This window comes from Dipodomys spectabilis, unplaced genomic scaffold, assembly GCF_019054845.1.
Source record: "Dipodomys spectabilis isolate Male_0828 unplaced genomic scaffold, ASM1905484v1 ptg000118l, whole genome shotgun sequence".
Taxonomy (NCBI): domain Eukaryota; kingdom Metazoa; phylum Chordata; class Mammalia; order Rodentia; family Heteromyidae; genus Dipodomys; species Dipodomys spectabilis.
Window position 1 is genome coordinate 5,493,015 of NW_024870795.1, and position 19,535 is coordinate 5,512,549.

Sequence of the window (19,535 nt, forward strand, 5' to 3'; positions counted from 1 at the left end):
CACCGGTGCCCGGCTGCATACAGACTTTTATCTTCACATACTACTTCCACTGGAAAGAACCAGAGTTCCTTAGGAAGCGGCTCATTGGGGCAAGAAATATACAAAGTAGTCCATGGGTAGAAAAACAAGGAAATTCCCAACACTTTTGGGGTCAGATCAAAAGGACCCCATAACAACCTGAGGGTGTTCCCATTAAGCCAAAGGTGGATCATTTGAGCATATGAAAGAACAGGGCTGGGAAGGTGGCTCAGTGAGTGCTTGCCTTGCATGCATGAGGCCCTGGGTTCAATTCCTCAGCAGCATATAAGCAGAAAAAGCCAGAGGTGGTGCTGTGGCTCAAGTGGTAGCGTGCTAGCCTTGAGTTGAAGAGCTCAGGGACAGTGCCCAGGCCTAGAGTTCAGGCCTCAAGATTGACCAAAAAAAAAAGAACAGTAACAGGCTGGGATGTAGCTCAGCGAGAATGTGCTTGGCTAGCAAGTGCAATGACATGTGTTCCCTCCCCAATACAAAAGGAAAAATAAAAGCTAGGTGTTGGAGGCTCATGCATGCCTGCAATCCTAACTACTCAGGAAGCTGAGATTGAAGGATCACAGTTTGAACCCAGCCAGGCAGAAAAGTCCATGAGAATCTTATCTCCAATAAACTACTCAGAAAAAGCTAGAAATGGTTCTGTGGCTCAAGTGGTAGAACACTAGCTTGAGCACAAAGAGGCTCAGGGACAGCACCCAGGCCCTGAGTTCAAGTCCTAGGATCAGCAAAAAGAAAAAGAAAAAGAAAACAGCAACAAGATTGGGAGCTGGTAGGTCATGCCTGTAATCCTTCCTACTCAGGAGGCTGAAATCTGAGCATCACAGCTCAAAGCCAGCCTGAGCAAGAAAGTGTAGGAGACTTTTGTCTCCAATTAACTGTCAAAAAATTGGAAGTGGGGCTGTGGCTCAAGTGGTAGAGTGCTAACCTTGAGCAATAAAGCTCAGGAACAGCACCCAGGCTCTGAGATCAAGCCTCAGGGTAGGCACACACATAAACACACAAAAGTTGTTTAAAAAGTAGGGGAATGGGGGTACAGACTACTAGAGGGGGAGGCTGGGATTTAGCTCATGCAGGCTCAGCACTTGAATGCAAAGCTCTGAGTTCGGTCTTCAGCTACACACACGAAAGGACTTCAGGGTGTAAATTTTATCGAAGTACATTATGTGAATATATGGAAAAAATAAAGTTAAATAAAATGGAATGACTAGGGACAGAACACTCTCAAGCATCCACAAGGTGCCCCCCACCTCCACCCTCACCCCCAAGCACACCCTGAGCCCCACCTCCTCTCCTCACCTGGCACCATGCACACGACAGGACTGGGGCTGGAAGGAGGGAGGCAGAGAAGCCTGGTCATCCTCGAAGGAGATGTGATCGCCCAAGAAGTCGGGCCCGGAGAAAAGTTGAATCTGGCGGGAGGGAAGGGGGGGCCATGGGACAGGGCAGAGGGAGTGGAGGAGGGAGGAGGAGCTTTTAAGGGAGGGAAGAGGATGTGGGCGCCACCAGCCCCTTGTGGGGTCGCTTCCTTACCTTTGAGACAAAGTGCAGGTCATGCTCCCCAACCTGAAGAGAAAGGACCCGGTTCAAGACTCAAGGAGAGTCAGGATGACGCGATTCATCGATAAGGTTTCAAAACCACACAGTTCTCGGATTGTGCAGGCAGATGCTAGCCACGCCCCCTCTGGGCCCGCCCCTTCCAAGAGCCCCGCCCCCACGAGCTCGTGGCCCGTCTGCCACGCCCCCTCCGCGAAATACTGTCCCTCCTCAGTGAGACCCGCCCCTCTTGCGGCCCTGCCCTCGACAGCCTCGTCCAATGAGTCCTGGGTGCCGGCCCCTCCCGCCCCGCCCTCCCACCCGACTCCGCCCACAAGCCTGTGTGCACCTGCAAGACTGGCTGCAGCGAGGCGAGGGCGCTGTTGCCCGAGCCCCAGTCATCACAGTTGCGGTACACGCCCTTCTCCAGCACGTACTGCTCCCCGGAGAAGCCCACCTGCTCGTAGGCCACCCACCTGCAGGAAGGGCGGGACTCGGGTCGGCGGGGGCGGAGCCAGGGCCGGTCCCGGCACCGACCCAACTCCTGCCAGGCCCACGCAGTGCCCCAGCCCCGTCACTCACACGCCGCTGAGCACGTGGATGGCCTGTGTGCGTGGCCCGTGCCCTACGAGCTCCACGTCGGGCAGTGAGGAGCTCACCTCCACGCCGCGCCCCTCGAAGTCCATGGCCTCAAACAGCACCACGGCCGGGTCCCCGAAGTCCTGGGCCCCAGGGACAGTTAGATGGAAACCACCAGGAGTATCCAGATTCCAGAGAACCCACCGGGGAGGGGGAGAGACCAGCCCTCAGAGAGCAAGCACTTCCTGGGAGAACTGGAAAAGGGGTACACATTCTTCCCACAGACTGGGGAGGTCCAGAGGCAGTCAGTCCATCTGCCCTTGCTTACCGTCCGGATGACCCGCAGGGAGGTCAGCAGCTCATCATAGCCACCCCACTGTGACCAGTCGGCATATTCACCCTCCTCCAGCAGGTACTGGTGGCCCCGGAAGCCCTCCTTCTCGTACCCCACCCAGCTGGAGGCAAAGGGAGGATGGACAGACAGACAGATGAAGTCACAGGAAGCCTATGGTTAAAACAACTGCTCTGACCCCAGACAGTCTAGCTTACTCTCCACCCTAAGGGTAAAGCAGCAGGGACAATGAGGTAAAAGGAATCATGCTAAATCCTCACCAGCCCCCAAGAATTCGTAGGGACCCCACAGAGGCCAGATTGGGGCTCTGGCTGTCCTCTGGCTGTTGAAGGTTGTAGATGTCTCTGCTTACTTCCCAGCTCCGGCCCTGAAAACCTGGGGCTTCATACACCACAGCCTGGGGAAAAGATATCAGATCGATGGGGATGTCATCTGGACCCAAAAACACCTAACCAGCCCAAAAGTCAGTCTACCTAGCATGAGCCAGGAGCTCCCCCAAGAATCCCCATCCTCTCACAGAGCTCCCTCCCTGTGCCTAATTCCTGTCTCCACTTCTGGCCTGGTTCTTACACACCAAAAGCTATTTTCTAGTAAGGTTTTTAGGTCTACCCTCCTAGACCCAGCTTCTGGGCCCCTCCTCGTGCCTGCTCCTTGCCTTCCACCCCAGGGTACCATACCGCCACCCCAACCACCACAACACACAAAGACACTCTCCGATCCTGAAGCCCAGGCCCTTACCTTGGGCTCCCCAGGCTTCTCCACACTTGGACAACCCTGCAGAAGAGAGATTTTTTTTTTTTTTTGGTCCAGTTGTGGGGCCTGAACTCTGGGCCTCGGCGCTGTCCCTCAGCTCTTCAGCTCAAGGCTAGCGTGCTACCACTTGAGCCATAGCACCACTTCCGCCTTTTTTTTTCCTGCTGATGTGGTGCAGAGGAATCGAACCCAGGGCCTCATGCATGCAAGGAGAGCGCTCTACCACTGAGCCACCTTCCCAGCCCAAGGAGAGATTTTTGAGACACCAGTCCAGAAGTGAGGAAGACAGATAGAACTTCTTGACCCTGAGACCACTAAAAATGGGTGACCTATATTCTCCCTCTCCTCCAGCCCCATTCCCAGTAGAAGTTCCCAGGGGATACCAAAGCATTCCATTCTACACTTATTTTTCCTCTCCTGCATACAAATGTAGGGCCACGTCCCCTGGGACCCAGGGCAGAGAGGCCTGTAGGTATGTCCTACTCCTTACCAATTTCATAGGCTTTAGGGAGCCCACCCTGGAGTCCGATGTGCCCCAGGCTTCCAAGGTGGGGTACTCTCCAGGCTCCAGGATGTAGGGAGCATCTTCAAAGAATGGTTTAGGGTATAGCAGCCACCTAGGGGAAGTAGAAAGGCCACTGTACCTCAGACTCCAAGGTAGAACAGTAGAGTAGGTTTGGAGGATCCCGGGAGGTTTGGGAGAGAACTTGCCCAAAGACACTCAAGAGGATATTTCAGCCCTATGTCCTCTCATAATAGACATTCCTTTCCTCCAGTTTCACACAGCTGCTGGAGAGTTCTTCCCCATACACATAACCACTTACAAACCCCCTGTTGGACCAGGCACCGGTGGCTCACGCCTGTAATCCTAGCTACTCAGGAAGCTGAGAACTGAGGATCGAATTTCTAAGTCAGCCTAGGCAGGAAACTCTGAGACTCTTCCCTCTAATTAGCCAGCAAAAGGCCTGAGGTGGAGGTATGGCTCAAGTGCTCAAGTACTAGCCTTAAGCAGAAAAGCTAAGTCATGGGCTGGGAAGGTGGCTCAGTGGTAGAGTGCTTGCCTAGCATGCATGAAGCCCTGGGTTTGATTCCTCAGTAACACATAAACAGAAAAAGCTGGAAGTGGCGCTGTGGCTCAAGTGGTAGAATGCTAGCCTTGAGCAAAAGAAGCTCAGAGACAGTGCTCAGGCCCTGAGTTCAAGACCAAGACCAGGAAGAAGAAGAGGAGGAAGAGGAACAGGAGGAGGAGGAGGAGAGGAGGAGGAGGCCCTGACTTCAAGCCTCATTACCAATACACACACACACTCACACAATCTAGTTGACTCTTAATCTCACAATGAAGAATGGCTACACAGAGGCCCAGGATCTCCCTTCCTCTTGGACTCATAGCTACTTACTTGCTGCTTATGTTAGCAAAGCTAGACTTTTTATTTTTGGTGCTAGGGACTAAGTCCAGGGCCTTATATCTGCTAAGTATATACCCTACCCCCGAACAACATCACCAACTTCCAGACTGAACTTCTGAAGATTACATCTCTCATGGGCCTTTGCATATGCAGTTACCTTTGCTGGATACACTCTTTCCTCATAGTCAATAAACAAATATTTAGGAGCATCTCCTTTGGGCCAGACTGCTCTGGACATCAGGGATATGGTTCTGAACAAAACATAAATTCCTGTCCTCATAGACCTTAAATTTCTTTCCTTCTGTCTTGGTGCCAGCACCATAGCTTGAACTCAGGACTTCATGTTGTCACTCAGTTTTCTTGGCCATGGCTGAAAGCCTACAAGTTGAGCCATGCCTCTCCTCCAACACTGGGCTAGCTCCAAACTGTGCTTCTCCAAGTCTCAGCCTCTTGAGTACTTTGAATACCAGTGTGAGCCACCAGTGCCCTGCTATGGAGCTTATACTCTCAGACAACTCATTGCAGCTGAGGTATCTCTTCCTCCAGGAAGGCCTCTTTGACCACCCTTCCTGCTCCATACCTTCTTCTGGTGCTTTTCTGTGTTCCACAGTCCTGCACTCTCCTATCCCAGAACTCTGGTTGTAATTATCTGTTCACTTGCTTGTTCACTTTTGTTTTGTTTTGTTTTTGTTTTTATTTTGAGATAGGGTCTTGCTACATAGCCCAGAGTGCTATGTAGCCTACGGTGGCCTCAATGGTCTCAAACTTGAGATCTTCCTGCCTCAGCCTCCAGCGTGTTGGGACTACAGGCAGGAACCACCACCATGCTCCAGGCAGACTGAGCACGTGCAAGGTCAGGAACCAGGTCCTGTTACTTCTTTGTCTCCCAGTACAATGAATGTTAAGTGAAAGACTTCCAGAATAGCCTAGACTCACAGTCCAGCGGAGACAATGGCAGAGGTCACCTTCAGGGGGTTCTCCAGGCCCTGTGAGTCCTTCAAGGCTTCCGTGAATTTCACTTGCTCCCCAGTGAGGCCCACCTCAGAGAACAAGCTGATCTCTGGGGTGCAGTAGTCCTGCAAGAGGAGAAGCAGGGACCTGTAAACCAGTACTTCTTGGTGACTACCCTGCCCCAGCCAGGGCTTTCCAGTTGTCTCCACAGAGACCGAGGAGGGTGGCTGGGGGTTTTCAAAGCTCTTCACAGTCCCTACTAGACCTGCGAGACCTGAGACCACAAGTTCAAAGGAGTACCTGGCAAAACATCATGCCCTTCCCTTGCCTATGTGTGGCCTGGCTTCCTGCCCGGTGGAGGGGTGGGAAGACCGACAGCCATATGTACAAGGACCGCCTCTGTTCAGAATGGCATTTGGGGATTTTTCTGTTTATTTGCTTTAGTGCTGTGTGGATGGAGCCCAGGGCCTCGTGGATGTTAGCCACACCCCAGGCTCTAGACTGCCTTCGACTGGTTCACGAAGTTTCTGCATTCTGGGTGTTTCTTCCTCATTAGGACTATTTCATTCACTCACTAGTTCGTCAAATGATTATGAAGCATCTACTGAGTTCTAAGGTCATGGGCTATCCCAGTGGGTGTTAGCAGTACATTTACAAATGTGGAAGTTTTGGCTCAGAGAGTCACACAGGTTCTAAGTAGCAGAGCCAAAAATAAAGCAATGGAGTTTTTGTTCAGTGTTGCAACCCAGCACCTCCTACATGACTGGCAATAGTAGGTGCTCACTCAGTGCTGACTGAATCAAATGCTTCTAGAACTGTCTAACCTCAGAGGTCTTGTTTTTCTCTTGTACATCATCACCTTATATGAGGATGAACTTACTCTTTCACCCTAATAAACTGTCCACAAACATTTGTGTGGTTTCTGGAGAGCCTTTGCTAATGGCCCTCCCCTCCTCCTGAGCCCTCATCCTACCTGAGCCTCACCGTTTTAGCAGGGAGATTGCAACAGCCTCAGACTCAGTTACACATCCTCTCATTGAAAATACCAACAAGGGCTGGGAAGGCCACTCAGTGGTAGAGTGCTTGCCTCGCATGCATGAGGCCCTAGGTTCCATTCCTCAGCACCACATAAACAGAAAAAGTTGAAAGTGGCCCTGTGGCTCAAGTGGTAGAGTGCTAGTCTTGAACTGAAGAGCTGAGGGACAGTGCCTAGGCCAAGTTCAAGCCCCAATACCGACAAAAAAAAAAAAAAGCTGGGTGCCAGTGGCTCATTTCTAACAATTGTAGCTGCTCAGGAGGCTGAGATCTGAGAATTGCAGTTAGAAGCTAGCCCAGGCAGAAAAGATCTTGAGACTTATCCTCAATTAACCAGCAAAAAAGCTGGAAGTAGAGCTATGGCTCATGTGGTAGAGTGCTAGCCTTGAGCAAAAAAGCTAACAGACACCAGGCATTCCCAGTAACAGCACACACACACACACACACACACACACACACACAATCAAAATTTAAAAACAAAAATAAAGGTACTGATGAGTCATGCCTGTAACCTTAGCTACTCAGGTCACTAAGGATCTCGTTTCAAAGCCAGCCTGGGCAAGAAAGCCCATGAGACTTTTATCTCCAATTAATCACCAAAAAAGCCAGAAGTAGCACTGTGGCTCAAGTGGTAGAACGTTAACTTTGAGCAAAAATGCTCAGAAACAGCTCCTAGGCCCTGAATTCATGCCCCAGGACCAGCACCAAAATTAATTAATTAATTAAAATGCTGTGACTTGGGAGGTAGAAGCAACTTTCAAGGCCTGCCTGGACTACATAGCAAGAGCCTGCTTCAAACCAAGAAACAAAAATCAATGTTGTTGTGCTGGGAAGGTGGCTTAATGGTAGAGTGCTTACCTAGCATGCATGAAACCCAGAGTTCCATTCCTCAGTACCACATAAACAAAAAAGCCAGAGTGGCTCTGTGGCTCAAATGGTAGAGTACTAGCCTTGAACAAAAGAATCTCAGGGACAGTGCCCAGGTTCTGAGTTCAAGTCCCAGGACTGGCAAAAAAAAAAAAAAAAAAAAATCAAGAAGCAAAAATCAATGCTGTTTGTCTGGGAATGTGGCTTAGTGATAGAGTGTGTGCCTAGTGTGCAGGAAGTCCTGGGTTTGATTCCTCAGTACCATATACACAGAAAAAGCCAGAAGTGGCTGTGGCTCAAGTGGTAGAGTGCTAGCCTTGAGCAGAAGCAGCTCAGGGACAGTGCTCAGGCCCTGAGTTCAAGCCCCAGGACTGGCAAACAAACAAAAAAAATGCTGTTGTTTTTCACTTTCTACATAAGAAATTTAAGAACTAGAGGTGTCACTGGCCTGGGACACCCACCCTTCTTGGTTTCCCTTCTCCAGGCAGCCAGAGAGAGGCTCATAGATTCTCAGCTGGTGGTGTGTCCCGCAGGGCCAAGTAGACTTGAGTAGCTGTCTATGAACAAGTACATGAAGGAGCTCCATGGCAGCTGGGTGCTGTGTGACCCTCCCTGTCTACAATGCCAGTCCATAATAACCACATTCTGACCCCGCCTGAACCCATGAGCTTCTCACTAGAGGGATGTAAGGTTGTTCCCCTCCTAAGGCCCAAGTCTCAGGGCAGATGGGGTAACATCTGCTCCCACCACAGCCACTCACCTGGACGATCCGCCTCAGGGAGCCGATGCCTTGGCTGGCCCAGACTGGGGCTCTGAGCTCCACATCACCTTCAGGCAGGACCAGCTTCCGGCCCCGGAACTCTGGTTGTTCGTACAGCATCCAGCTGGGAGCATGGAGACCGCAGGTCATATGAGGAGGCTGAACCCGTGGTCTCCAGGTAGCTAATATGGTTTGCACCACACTCACTGCCCTCTGTACCCCCAGGGTTACACACACACACACACACACACACACACACACACACACACACACACACACACACACGGGGCACTCCCCACTCACCAGCCTCGAACCACCCTTATGGAAGCAATGTGGGCCCAGGCTGAGGCATCAGCCGAGTCTCCCCAGATCTCCCTGCTGTGGCCCTGGCACCCGGGCTCGGAGAAGAGGATCAGCTGAGAAAGTACAACAGATATCCTCACCCCCTGTCCCCAGAATCCCCCCTCCTCTGGAATTCCTACCACTTGCCCTCATGTTCCTACCTTTCCGGGCCTGGTGTTCAGCTTGCCCTGGATCTTCAAGGCTGGGCTCTAGAACAGAGGGGGTGATGATAAGGAGTCTTATGGGGGTCACCTCCTCACTGCCTCTCCACTCCTGCCAATGCAAGGACCTCCCATCCCTCCTAATGGTCTTCATCCCCAATAGCCAGCTCTTTTTTTTTTTTTTGTCAGTCATGGGGCTTGAACTCAGGGCCTGGGCACTGTCCCTGAGCTCTGCAGCTCAAGGCTAATAATGCTCTACCACTTGAGCCACAGCGTCACTTCCAGCTTTCCGGTGCTTCATGGGAAATAAGAGTCTCACAGACTTTCCTGCCCAGGCTGGCTTTGAACCTCAATCCTCAGATCTCAGCCTCCTGAGTAGCTAGGATTACAGGTGTGAGTCACCGGCGCCCAGCTAGGAGTCAGCTCTTAAAGGACAGATGCTGCCCTTGTTTCAGGGCCCCCCTCCCCCAGGGCCTTACCATCTTGTCCTAGGAGCTAGACCCTTGTGAGTCCCTTTCCCCAGCTTCTAGGATATGGGAGCCAGCCACCAAGCCCTTTGAAATACTCAGTGAAAACCTCCTGCAGTACAAACGGGGAAACAGACGCAGAAAGATAGGGACTGCACCCGAGCTAGACCTCAGACCCAAACCTCCTACCTCCAGAGACTTGGACTCACAGGATCATTCTGTCACCATCCTACCTTGGAACCAAGCAAAACCAAGCATTCCCCCTTGCCTAAGTCTTCACTCACCCATCGCTCTGGGGGCTGGGTCTGGGCTGGCTTCTCTGGTGGTGGCCTTCTACTACAAAGCAGGGACAAGTGTCCTGGCCCCTTCCTAAGCCCCGGTGCCCCATGAGGTGGCAGAGCAGATAATTTGGCACCCAGTGGTTCAAGGGTAGGGGCCTCCTTGGTGGCTGGCATCATATTGCCAAAGAGAAGGCTGCCTCCCAGACGGGAGGAAGGACGGTTGTTGGCTTGTAGTTCCAGCCCTGGCTCTGCTTGGGGGCCCTTGGTGCCGGCTACATGCTTTTTCATCATGTCCAGAGGTGAGCAAGAGATCTGGGCAGGTTTGGCAGGACGGGGGTCCCTGGAAGCGCTGGCATCTGCTTTCTCCTGCCTACGCTGGAGTTTCTCATCATCACTCAGGTAGGGGTTTTCCAGTTCCTCTTCCTCCTCCTCCTCCTCCTCTTCCAGCAAGGGCACCTCCTGGGGACCCTGTCCCAGTACCCACGGCCCAGGCTGGTCCTCTTCGATGGCAGGCAATGTAGCGTACATGGCCAGGTAGGAGGAGCGGGGGGGTCGGGGCAGCCGGTGCGTGCGGAGGATCTCAGGGGGTTCCATGCTCCTCAGGGTATCCAGAAAAATCTCCAGGTCAGCAGCCAGGGCCACTTCATCCTCCTCCCTCGATGGCTCTGGGAGCACCTGATCTTCACTTGGGCTGGGGACAAGCTGCGACTCCAGGCTGACCTCTGCTCCCATTGGTGCTGGGACAGGCAGGTCATCTGGGCTAGGGGACACCTCCTCCATGGAGGAAGATGGGGCGAATGGAACGGCATGGCTCTGGACCCCCTCTTCTGGGGTGGAAGAAGAGGAAGGGCTCCCTTCAGAACCCTGGACAGCTTCATTCTGTTTGGGGGACAGGGGAACAGGGACAGCTGGGCTTTGCCCAGTCTCTTCCTGGGGAAGGGAAGGGACAGGGCTGTCTTCAGGGACGTGGATGACCTCAGCTGGCTTGGAGCACGGGGCAGCAGGAGCATCAGGGCCCTGCAAAACCTCTTCCTGGGTAAGGAGAGGTGCAGCAGGAACAGGGCCCTGAAGTGCCTCTTTCTGAGGAAGGCCAGCAACAGGCCCATGTTCCGAGTCCTGGACAGATTTGCTCATGGAGGAGCTGGGAACAGAAAGGGCTCCTGGGCTAGGCACAGTGTTTTTCTTTAGAGAAGATGGCGCAGGAGCTTGTACAGACTCTGTCAGTACCTGGCTCACCCTGGGCAGGGTGGGGGCAGCAGGGCTATTGCCCAATCCGTCTCTTTTTACCTCAGGCAGGGCATGGGGGGTGGGCTGGGTCCTGGGGTGGGTGGGTAGCACAGGCTGCTCTGGGGGATGGGCCGGGTCCAAGGAGGGCACATGAGTCTTGGGATTGGGTGGAGAGGGTGCTGATGTTTGGGTCTGGAGAGAAGGCAGGGTGGGTTTGAAGGCTCCCTGTCTCCTTGGGGGCTCATTGACCCTGGCATCCAGGTCATTGTCATGGTCTGGGCCCGCTGAAGGGATGTCCTGGTTTGGAGATGGGTGAGCACCCCCTGGGATACTGGCAGGGGCCAGGGCTGAGCTGTCCTTTGGCTCTGCTGTCCTGGCCTCAGGCAGCTGCCCCGGGCCTGTGCCCACAGTGCCACCCAGGCTGGAGCTCCGTGGCCCTCCACTGGTGGGCCTGGGGAGGCGGCTGGCAGGGGGGTTGCGCTCAGCAGGCACAAGGCTGCTGAGCAGCTCCAGGGCCTGGCGGCGGCTGGGTGAGCCCTCTGTCCCAGGGCTCACCACCACTGCCCGAACCGTGCGGGTCACATTGCGGCCTCTTGACAGGGCCTCACCGGGCAGCGTGGGCCCCACGGTCACAGAGCTGCGATGATCCACATGACCTCCTATGATGGTGGTGGTCCGCACTGTGCGTGTCACTCGCCATTCCTCGTGGTTTCGGGGGCTCCCACTTGTGACTCCTACGCCTGGGTGAGGGCTGGGCTCCCGGGGCCCAGGCAGAGGCACCAACAGCTCCGTCCTAGCCATGGCTCCTGGGCCTAGTGACTCATTCCTGGGAGCCTGGGGGCTGCTATTGCTCCAGTCCCTGGCTTCCTTCAACCTCCCCACTGGCCTTTTGTCCTTGGGGGGCAGTGTGTACTTCTTGGAAAAGATAGGCCCGTGACTCTGGAAGTGCAAAGAGCCAGCCTCGTCCCGAGGGCCCTGGTAATTCACCGTCTCTTCCTCTTGAGTAGCAAAGCCATTGATCTCTTCTCGCCGGAAGCTGTGTTCCAACACCTCCTGAGAAGCTTCTGTCTGGGAGCCTGACACCAGGGACACCTTGTGAAAACGATGTCTGGTCTCTTCCTGGGCTGGAGGCCGCTGCCGCCAAGTCAATGTGGCACTGACCACTCGGGCCTCAGCCCGGGCAGGGGGCCCAGCTGTTTCCTCCATATTGGGCCCCGACAACCTGCCCTGTAGAGTCCTTGTCTCACTGTGATCCAACTCCCTGGAGGGGAGAAGAGAGCATCAGAGGGTGAGGTGATAAAGGCTCAGAGTAATAGAAAGATCAAGCGCCCTGCCACAGCCGGGCAGGGGAAGCTCGGGCAAATTGCTTGACCTGCAGGCTTTTATGTCCTGACCTGCAACATGGGCTTGAGATTCAAAACTCTGATTTCAATCAGAGCCCCTTGCCCACCCCTCTCCCACCCGCAAGGTGACTCCCTCGAGTCTTTGAAAGAGTGGAGCTGAGGTTGGACGCTGGAAGGACAGAAATGGTGAGAGTACTAAGAAAGTTATATTGGTTCACTGGCTTTGGAAGGCTCTGGGCCCCTACCCATGTGTCCTGGGTCCAGTGCTCTAGAGCCAAAAGCTTGAAAACTAAGTACCTTGTACAGGAGACAAAGAAACAGACGATTGTAGGCTGGGAAGGTGGCTTGGTGGTAGAGTGCTTGTCTCGCATGCATGAGGCCCTGAGTTCAACTCCTCAGCCCCACATAAACAGAAAAAGCCAGAAGTGGCACTGTGGCTCAAGTGGTAGAGCAGTAGCCTTGAGATGAAGAGCTGAGGGACAGCGCCCAGGCCCAGAGCTCAAGCCCTATGACAGAAAGAAAGAAAAAAGAAAGAAAGAAAGAAAGAAAGAAAGAAAGAAAGAAAGAAAGAAAGAAAGAAAGAAAGAAAGAAAGAAAGAAAGGAAGGAAGGAAGGAAGGAAGGAAGGAAGGAAGGAAGGAAGGAAGGAAGGAAGAGACAATTGTAGTTGAAGGCCAGCTATGGTTAAAAAAAAGAAAGTGAGACTCCAGCTAAACAAAACAAGTCAGGTGAACTTCCCAGGTCGCCTTAGGGATTTGTGAGCAGATGCGAGGAAGTATGTACACATCTGCACATGCAGGAGGAGCTGGTGACAATGCCAGAGCAGAGAGTACGTTCATGTGCCTCTGTGGGTCTCATTGGAACCCTGGACACAGCATGGTGGGCCTTATGATGCACTTCTGTTTAACTTTCCTCTGAAATCATTACTTCCCATGCATTGAACAGAGGAAGAAATTGAGCTTCAGAGAAGGGGAATGGCTGGTTCAGGGTGATGCAGCCACTAAGTTGCCATGCTGAGGTTTAACCTTGCATCATCTGTGTGTTTGTTGGCAGGTCCTGAGACTTGAACACAGTCACCGGTACTGTCCCTTCACTTTTCACTCAAGGCTGGTGCTCTACCGCTTGAACCACTACTCCACTTCCAGCTTTTGCTGCTTAATTGGAGATAAAAGTCTCATGGACTTTCCTGCCTGGGTTAGTTTTGAACTGTGATCCTCAGGTCTCAGCTTCCTGAGTAGGTAGGATTACATGAAGTTCCATCTTCTGAATCCAGACATGGACATCTCATCTCCTACAAGTTAGGTGGGGGTTCAGGCCACATCTTGTTGCTCCCATGATCCTCTTTGGCCCAGCATTTCTTCCCTTCCTTCCTCCAGGGGTGTGGCCCTGTCTTATTTCTTTTCTGACCTCTTGGGTGTCGATAACCTCTTTTACTAAGTGGGGGAAACAAACAACTCCTACCTAACCAGCCTTCCACACACTCAAGGAACTCTGTTGAAATTCTGTGTTTTAAATAGTAACTATGGAAGCAAGAGGCCAATGCTGAGCTCTTACAACACTTTGCTAAGTGCTTTAATTCATTGTTCTGTTGAACTCTTAGAAGAATCCCATGATTCCTGAGACTTCATAAATATGTTGTTGCTGTTGCTAGCCAGGCACCAGCGACTGATGCCTAGCTATTCAAGAGGCTGAGATCTGAGGATCCCAGTTTAAAGCTAGCCTGGGCAGAAAACTATAGGAAACTTTTTTTTTTTTGCCAGTCCTGGAGCTTGTACTCAGTGACTCAGGGCCTAGGTACTGTCCCTGTGCTTCTTTTGCTCTACCACTTGAGCCACAGCATCACTTCTGGCTTTTTCTGTGTATGTGGTACTGAGGAATCAAACCCAGAGCTTCATGCATGCTAGGTAAACACTCTACCACTAAGCCACATTCCCAGCTCTATAGGAAACTTTTATCTCCAATTAACCACCAAAAATGCCAGAAGTTGAGGTGTGACTCCAGTGGTAGGGTACCAGCCTTGATGAAAGAAAGAGAGAGAGAGAGAGAGAGGGAGGGAGGGAGGAAGGAAGAGGGAGGGAGGAAGGAAGGAAGGAAGGAAGGAAGGAAGGAAGGAAGGAAGGAAGGAAGGAAGGAAGGAAGGAAGGAAGGAAGGAAGGAAGGAAGGAAGAAAAGCTAAGAGAAGCTGGGTACCAGTGGCTCATGCCTGTAATCCTAGCTACTCAGGAGGCTGAGATCTTAGGATCACAGTTTGAAGCCAGCCCAAGCAGAAAAGTCACTTTGAGACTCTTATCTACAATTAACCACTCAAAACTGGAAGTATGGCCTGGGAATGTGGCTTAGTGGTAGAGTGCTTGCTTAGCATGAATGAAGCCCTGGATTCAATTCCTCAGTACCACATACACAGAAAAAGCCAAAAGTGGCGCTGTGGCTCAAGTGGTAGAGCTCTAGCCTTGAGCAAAAGAAACTCAGGGACAGTGCCCAGGCCCTGAGTTCAAGCCCCACAACCATTAAAAAAAAAAAAAAAAAGTTAAGGGAGAGCTCAAGACCCTATATTCAAGTCCTAGTACCATCACACACGCATGCACACACACAGGCACAGGCACACACACACAATCTAGTTGTTGCTAAGCAAATGTTCCTATTCTGCCAATGAGATTTGAAAAGGCTCAGAAAGGAGAGGGAATTTGTTCAGACACAGTAACCATGTTAGAGCACTAGCCTTCACCAAAAGACCTCAGGGTCAGCGCCCAGTCCTGAGTTCAAGCCCCACCACTGACAAAAAAAAAAAAAAAAAAAAAAGACTTAAACCCCAAGTGCTTAACCAGCATTCTAAACTACCTGATAGATTCATCTAGTAGACTGAGTGTCTCCTCTGGGGGTTACTCTTAAAGGAGACTCCTGCACAGAGGTGCCTCCCACCCTCACTTTTTGATCTCCAGGCAATCCTAACCACGGCAAGCCTGTTTCCAGACCCTTGGATCCCAGAAGTGGTCCTCTTTGTCCCTTGCCAGTGTAGGGGCTGGCCTGCTTCAGGCCTGCAGCTCCTTTCTATGAAGCCGCCCTCAGAGCCATACCTAGAGCAGAAAAGGACCCATTGCTCCAACTCACCTCTCATCTCTCCGCCTTCCTGCCCCCCGGAAAAGCCGGTGGAACCCAGAACTTTGGCCCTGTCCTGTGGCCTCAGCAGTGACTCAGGTTTTATGAGGGGCAGAGATGAAAGGGACTGAGGCCCAGAGAAGCCTGGCTGGACTCCACAACCACTGGTAACTATGAAGACACCTGGGTTAGGGCCTCAGACGGACGGCCTGTATATGGAGAAGGAGAGACTGAGAGCCCTCCCGCTCCCCCAGGACAGGGCATGCTGGGAATGGATGTACTCAGACACCCCTCACTGTGACCCATCTCTCCTCCCTAAGGAGTCACCTTCTTCCATGTCATCCTCAGTGGGTCTCCCTTACCTGGAGCTTTGCTCCTCCCTGTCCTCCCACTGAGGCCCCTCTCTAGTCCTGAGTAATCACAGCAATCGCTACCTGTATTCATGGGGATTCCCTGTTCCTGACAGTGTTGATGGTAACCGGCAATGCCTGGACTCTAACCTGCTCATTCACCCACTCATCCAGCGCTTACAGTGCCAAGCATTGTGCTGGGCCCTGGTGAGACTCACCCCAAGCCAGCCGTCTCCCATCGAAGGCATCCTAGGAGTTGAAGGATAGAGAAGCAGCCAGGCAAAGCAGCCTCAAAGGAAGCTGTGGGTGATCAGTTCCGAAGAAACAGCTCAACTCCTGGCAATCAATTCTATGCCCTGCTCAGCCCAGCCTGGCCCAGCCCATCTGGGGCCAACACCCCTGACGGTCACTCATTCCACAGGCGTGTGCTCACCGCTTCTGCTTGCATACTTCTAGGGACAAGGAGGTCACCACTTGTCAGTTCACCCATCCCATCCCTGGACAGTTGTGACTACTAGAATGTGTTGCAGCTAGGCTGAACCCTGCCTGCCTACAGCTCCCTGCTTTTGCCCTTGCTTTGGAGACACACCCCAGTAACCCAGCTGCCAATCCCCACCACGTAGAAGCCTTCCTTCTCTTGGGCCCCAGACCAGAAGTAGATTTGCAGGCATGGTGACCTATGACCTCTAAATAAGGTGTGTAAGGCTGAGACTGGAAGGGCGGGGCTGGGGGAGGCGGGGAAAGGGGGAGGAAGTGTGGGAAAAGTCTTGTCTAACTCAACAAGTCCTGCATTCTCTCCGTTTACCTGTGAGTCACCCCCAAACTAGGCCAAACCAGTCCACAAGCTTACATGCTAGCAAGTCCATGCTGCGTTACACAGGCTCACTCAAGCCCCAGACCCACAGTCACCCAGCACAAAAACACACAGACAAACCCAGCCAGAAGCACACACAGACAACAAGAGACAAACATACAGAGATACAACAGACAGACAGAAACACCCAAAGGCACATGTGCGCACACATTCCCAGTGCAGCCATGAGCTCTCATTCCTATGACAACATGAGCACAGAGGAGGCCTTACACAACCCTACGTGTAGCTCCAGCTGGGCTCTGCGCCTTCTTGTCAACTCTGGCCTAGAGACCCCAACCATAGGCAGTCAGGAAAAAGTAGGCAGGAAAGCTGGGTGCCAGTGGCACATACCTATAATCCTAGGTACCTAAGAGGCTGAGATCTGAGGATCATGGTTCAAAGCCAGTTGAGGCAGATACATTGAAGAAACTCTTATCTCCAACTATTCAGCAAAAAGTCAGAAGTAGAGCTGTGGCTCAACTGGTAGGGTACTAGCCTTGAGTCAAAAAAAACAAAAACAAAAACAAAAGACAGGGCTGGGAATGTGGCTTAGTGGTAGAGTGCTTGCCTAGCATGCACGTAGCCCTGAATTTGATTCCTCAGTACCTCATAAACAGAAAAAGCTAGAAGTGGCACTGTGGCTTAAGTGGTAGAATGTTAGCCTTGAGCAAAAGAAGCTCAGGGAGCTGGGCACTGGTGGCTCACGCCTGTAATCCTAGCTACTCAGGAGGCTGAGATCTGAGGATTGTGGTTCAAAGCCAGCCCGGGCAGGAAAGTCTAATAAACCACCAGAAAACCTGAAGTGGCACTGTGGCTCAAGAGGTAGAGCGCTCGCCTTGAGCTGAAGAGCTGAGGGTCAGCTCCCAGGCCCAGAGTTCAAGTCCCATGACCCACAAAAAAAAAGGGACAGTGCCCAGACCCTGAGGTCAAGCCCCAGTAGCCCCTCCCCTCCCCCTACACATAGCCAAGGAGTGGCACTGGGTGCCCTGTATCGTTCTAGCTCAGACTGCTGCTCTTTCCCTGCACCCTCTCCAAGGCTAGGCCCTCCTGCTCTGCACCTCCCCTGTCTCATGCAGGTCTAGGGACAGTCCAGGCCCTATATCTCCCCCTTCCTTGGCACAGGACTAGGCACACTGACTTTTGCCCAGAGTGCCAGGGCATCCCTGCCCCTGTCTCAGTTAACAGTGCTCCAACCCCATGCCACAGTGTTCCAAACCCTGCGGGCCCCACGCAGCAACCATCCGCAGTGCCCCACTCTCTGCACAGGGCCAAAGAGGAGTTCTTGTGAAAAGGACCAAAAGAGGGTGAGAGAACAGGTTCTGGAGTTGTAGAAATCTGGGTTCAAATTCTAACTCTTTCATGGTTGACTCTCGGGTAAGTGACAGGACTTTAGTTTTCCCTCTATAATCAGATGATGGGACTATTTGAAGGATTCAATCTCATTATGTATAGTAAACAAAGCACAGAGAACAGCCACCAGCAACACCATTAGAAACTCCTCAGAGCCCCACCTGAGGCCCGGTGGATTTTGGGTGCTCCCATGTGAACCCTCTTCACTGAGTTTCGAGGGATCCATACTTCCTCATGAGGTAGATGTAGAAGAGTCATTTCAACATAGGCTTAAACTAGACACCAGTGGCTCACACCTGTAATCCTAGCTACGCAGGAGGCTGAGGGCTGAGGACTATGGTTCGAAGCCAGTCAGGGCCAGGAAAGTTTGTAAGACTCTTATCTCCAATTAATCACCAAAAGCTGGAAGTGGAGCTGTGAATCAAGTGTAAGAGCGCTAGCCTTGAGCAAAAAAGCTCAGGGACAGCACCCAGCCCTGAGTTGAAGTCCAGGTCTGAACAAAACAAACAAACAAACAAAAACAACCAGGCTTGGGAATCTTAGCACCTCTTCCCGTAGCCACCAGCACAGAGCCAGGTAGGATAATTACTGCTGCCACCAAGGTGTAATTAATAAGCATCCCTGCTATTTTGGCAGCTCAACTCTCTGGAGTTCAAAGCATGTTCTTTTAACTACCTCCTTCTTCCTCATCTCCAGCTACCAAATCCACTCAACAACTCAGGGCTCAGAGAAGTTAAGTAACTTGCCCCAGGACACCCAGCACCTTGGCTAGGTGCCTGTTCCCAGGCTGAAACAGATCTGGGGAGTGGTGGGTTGTGGCTGAAGAAAAGGTGACCTCCCTGTCCCCCATCTGTCCACCCTGGGATGAGATTTTTCCCTTCTAGGGCAGGCAGGGGAGGAGGGTACCAGCGGGTTCTAGGAGATGGTTTGCGGATAGAGAGAGGAAGAGGAAGCGAAGCAGGAGGAGTAGCAGAGCCAGCTTACACTCAAGGTGCCAAATGAATGGCTGGACAGACCCGAGAGGGGGTGACCACACCAGGGTCCCCTCCCACCATCACAGCCCCTGGGCTAACCACTACTCACCCACTACGGGTGGCCTTAGCTCTCCAGCCTGCCTGGAGCTCCTGCCGCTGGGCCTCACTCTCCTGAAACCGTGGGGCTCTCAGCCGGGGATCCCGGGCTGGGTTGGCTGGGCAGACAGGGATGGGGCGGGGCCCTTGGGGAGCTTCTTGCCAGCCCCTGGATTCCTCAGGGCTGCAGAGGTGGGGAGCTGGTCGGGCCGGTTCTCGGCCCTCCTCCCCCGGCGGCTGCTCACACCCCTGCAGGGTGACAGTGAGGTGGTAGCGGACCCTCCTGGCAGAGGAACGCATGTGTAGGGTCCGGGCTGGCTCTGAGGGCGCTGGCCCTGGGGTGTCAGGCTCGCCCTTTGCTCCTTCTGCCCTGGGGAAGGATGGCGGGCAGGGTGGCAGGGGCGCGTCTTCCAGGTGGCCTGGTAGCCCGGGACTCTGAGGGACTTCCGGTGCTGTAGGGAGGGTCCTCTGACCGGTGGGACTCGGGGGTCCCTGTTCCAAACGCTGAGGAGCAAGTTCTGGGCAGGAGAGGTGAGCAGGCTGGTCTGGGGCCACGGGCGGAGTCAGGCTGCAGGGCCCCAGGGAGGCATGGTAGGCCAGGTCCCAGGCACTGCCCACCGCTGGCCTCTGTAGGCGCCCCAAGGGCTGAGTAGGTCTTGGTGAGCTGTGTCCTCGATTCTGAATCCCGAGCCGAAGATCCCATTCTGACTGGCTCTGGGTTTGGACCTGG

At 53.0% G+C, this 19,535-nt stretch overlaps 1 protein-coding gene across 1 annotated transcript in view; it reads right to left on the reverse strand.

Moving 5' to 3' along the window:
* Crybg2 (crystallin beta-gamma domain containing 2) overlaps positions 1-19,213 on the reverse strand; it is a 28,173-nt gene extending 8,960 nt beyond the window's left edge. The window contains exons 1-14 of the mRNA XM_042688408.1: positions 18,819-19,213; positions 9,521-12,005; positions 8,770-8,817; positions 8,570-8,682; positions 8,267-8,390; positions 5,590-5,729; positions 3,738-3,864; positions 3,233-3,268; positions 2,755-2,891; positions 2,471-2,597; positions 2,146-2,285; positions 1,913-2,039; positions 1,561-1,593; positions 1,327-1,439 (exon numbers count right to left, since the gene is read on the reverse strand). Coding sequence (XP_042544342.1) covers positions 1,327-1,439; positions 1,561-1,593; positions 1,913-2,039; positions 2,146-2,285; positions 2,471-2,597; positions 2,755-2,891; positions 3,233-3,268; positions 3,738-3,864; positions 5,590-5,729; positions 8,267-8,390; positions 8,570-8,682; positions 8,770-8,817; positions 9,521-12,005; positions 18,819-19,105 — 4,037 coding nt within the window. The 5' untranslated portion in view covers positions 19,106-19,213. The remainder of the gene's footprint in view (positions 1-1,326; positions 1,440-1,560; positions 1,594-1,912; positions 2,040-2,145; positions 2,286-2,470; positions 2,598-2,754; positions 2,892-3,232; positions 3,269-3,737; positions 3,865-5,589; positions 5,730-8,266; positions 8,391-8,569; positions 8,683-8,769; positions 8,818-9,520; positions 12,006-18,818) is intronic.
* Positions 19,214-19,535: the final 322 nt, after the last annotated feature.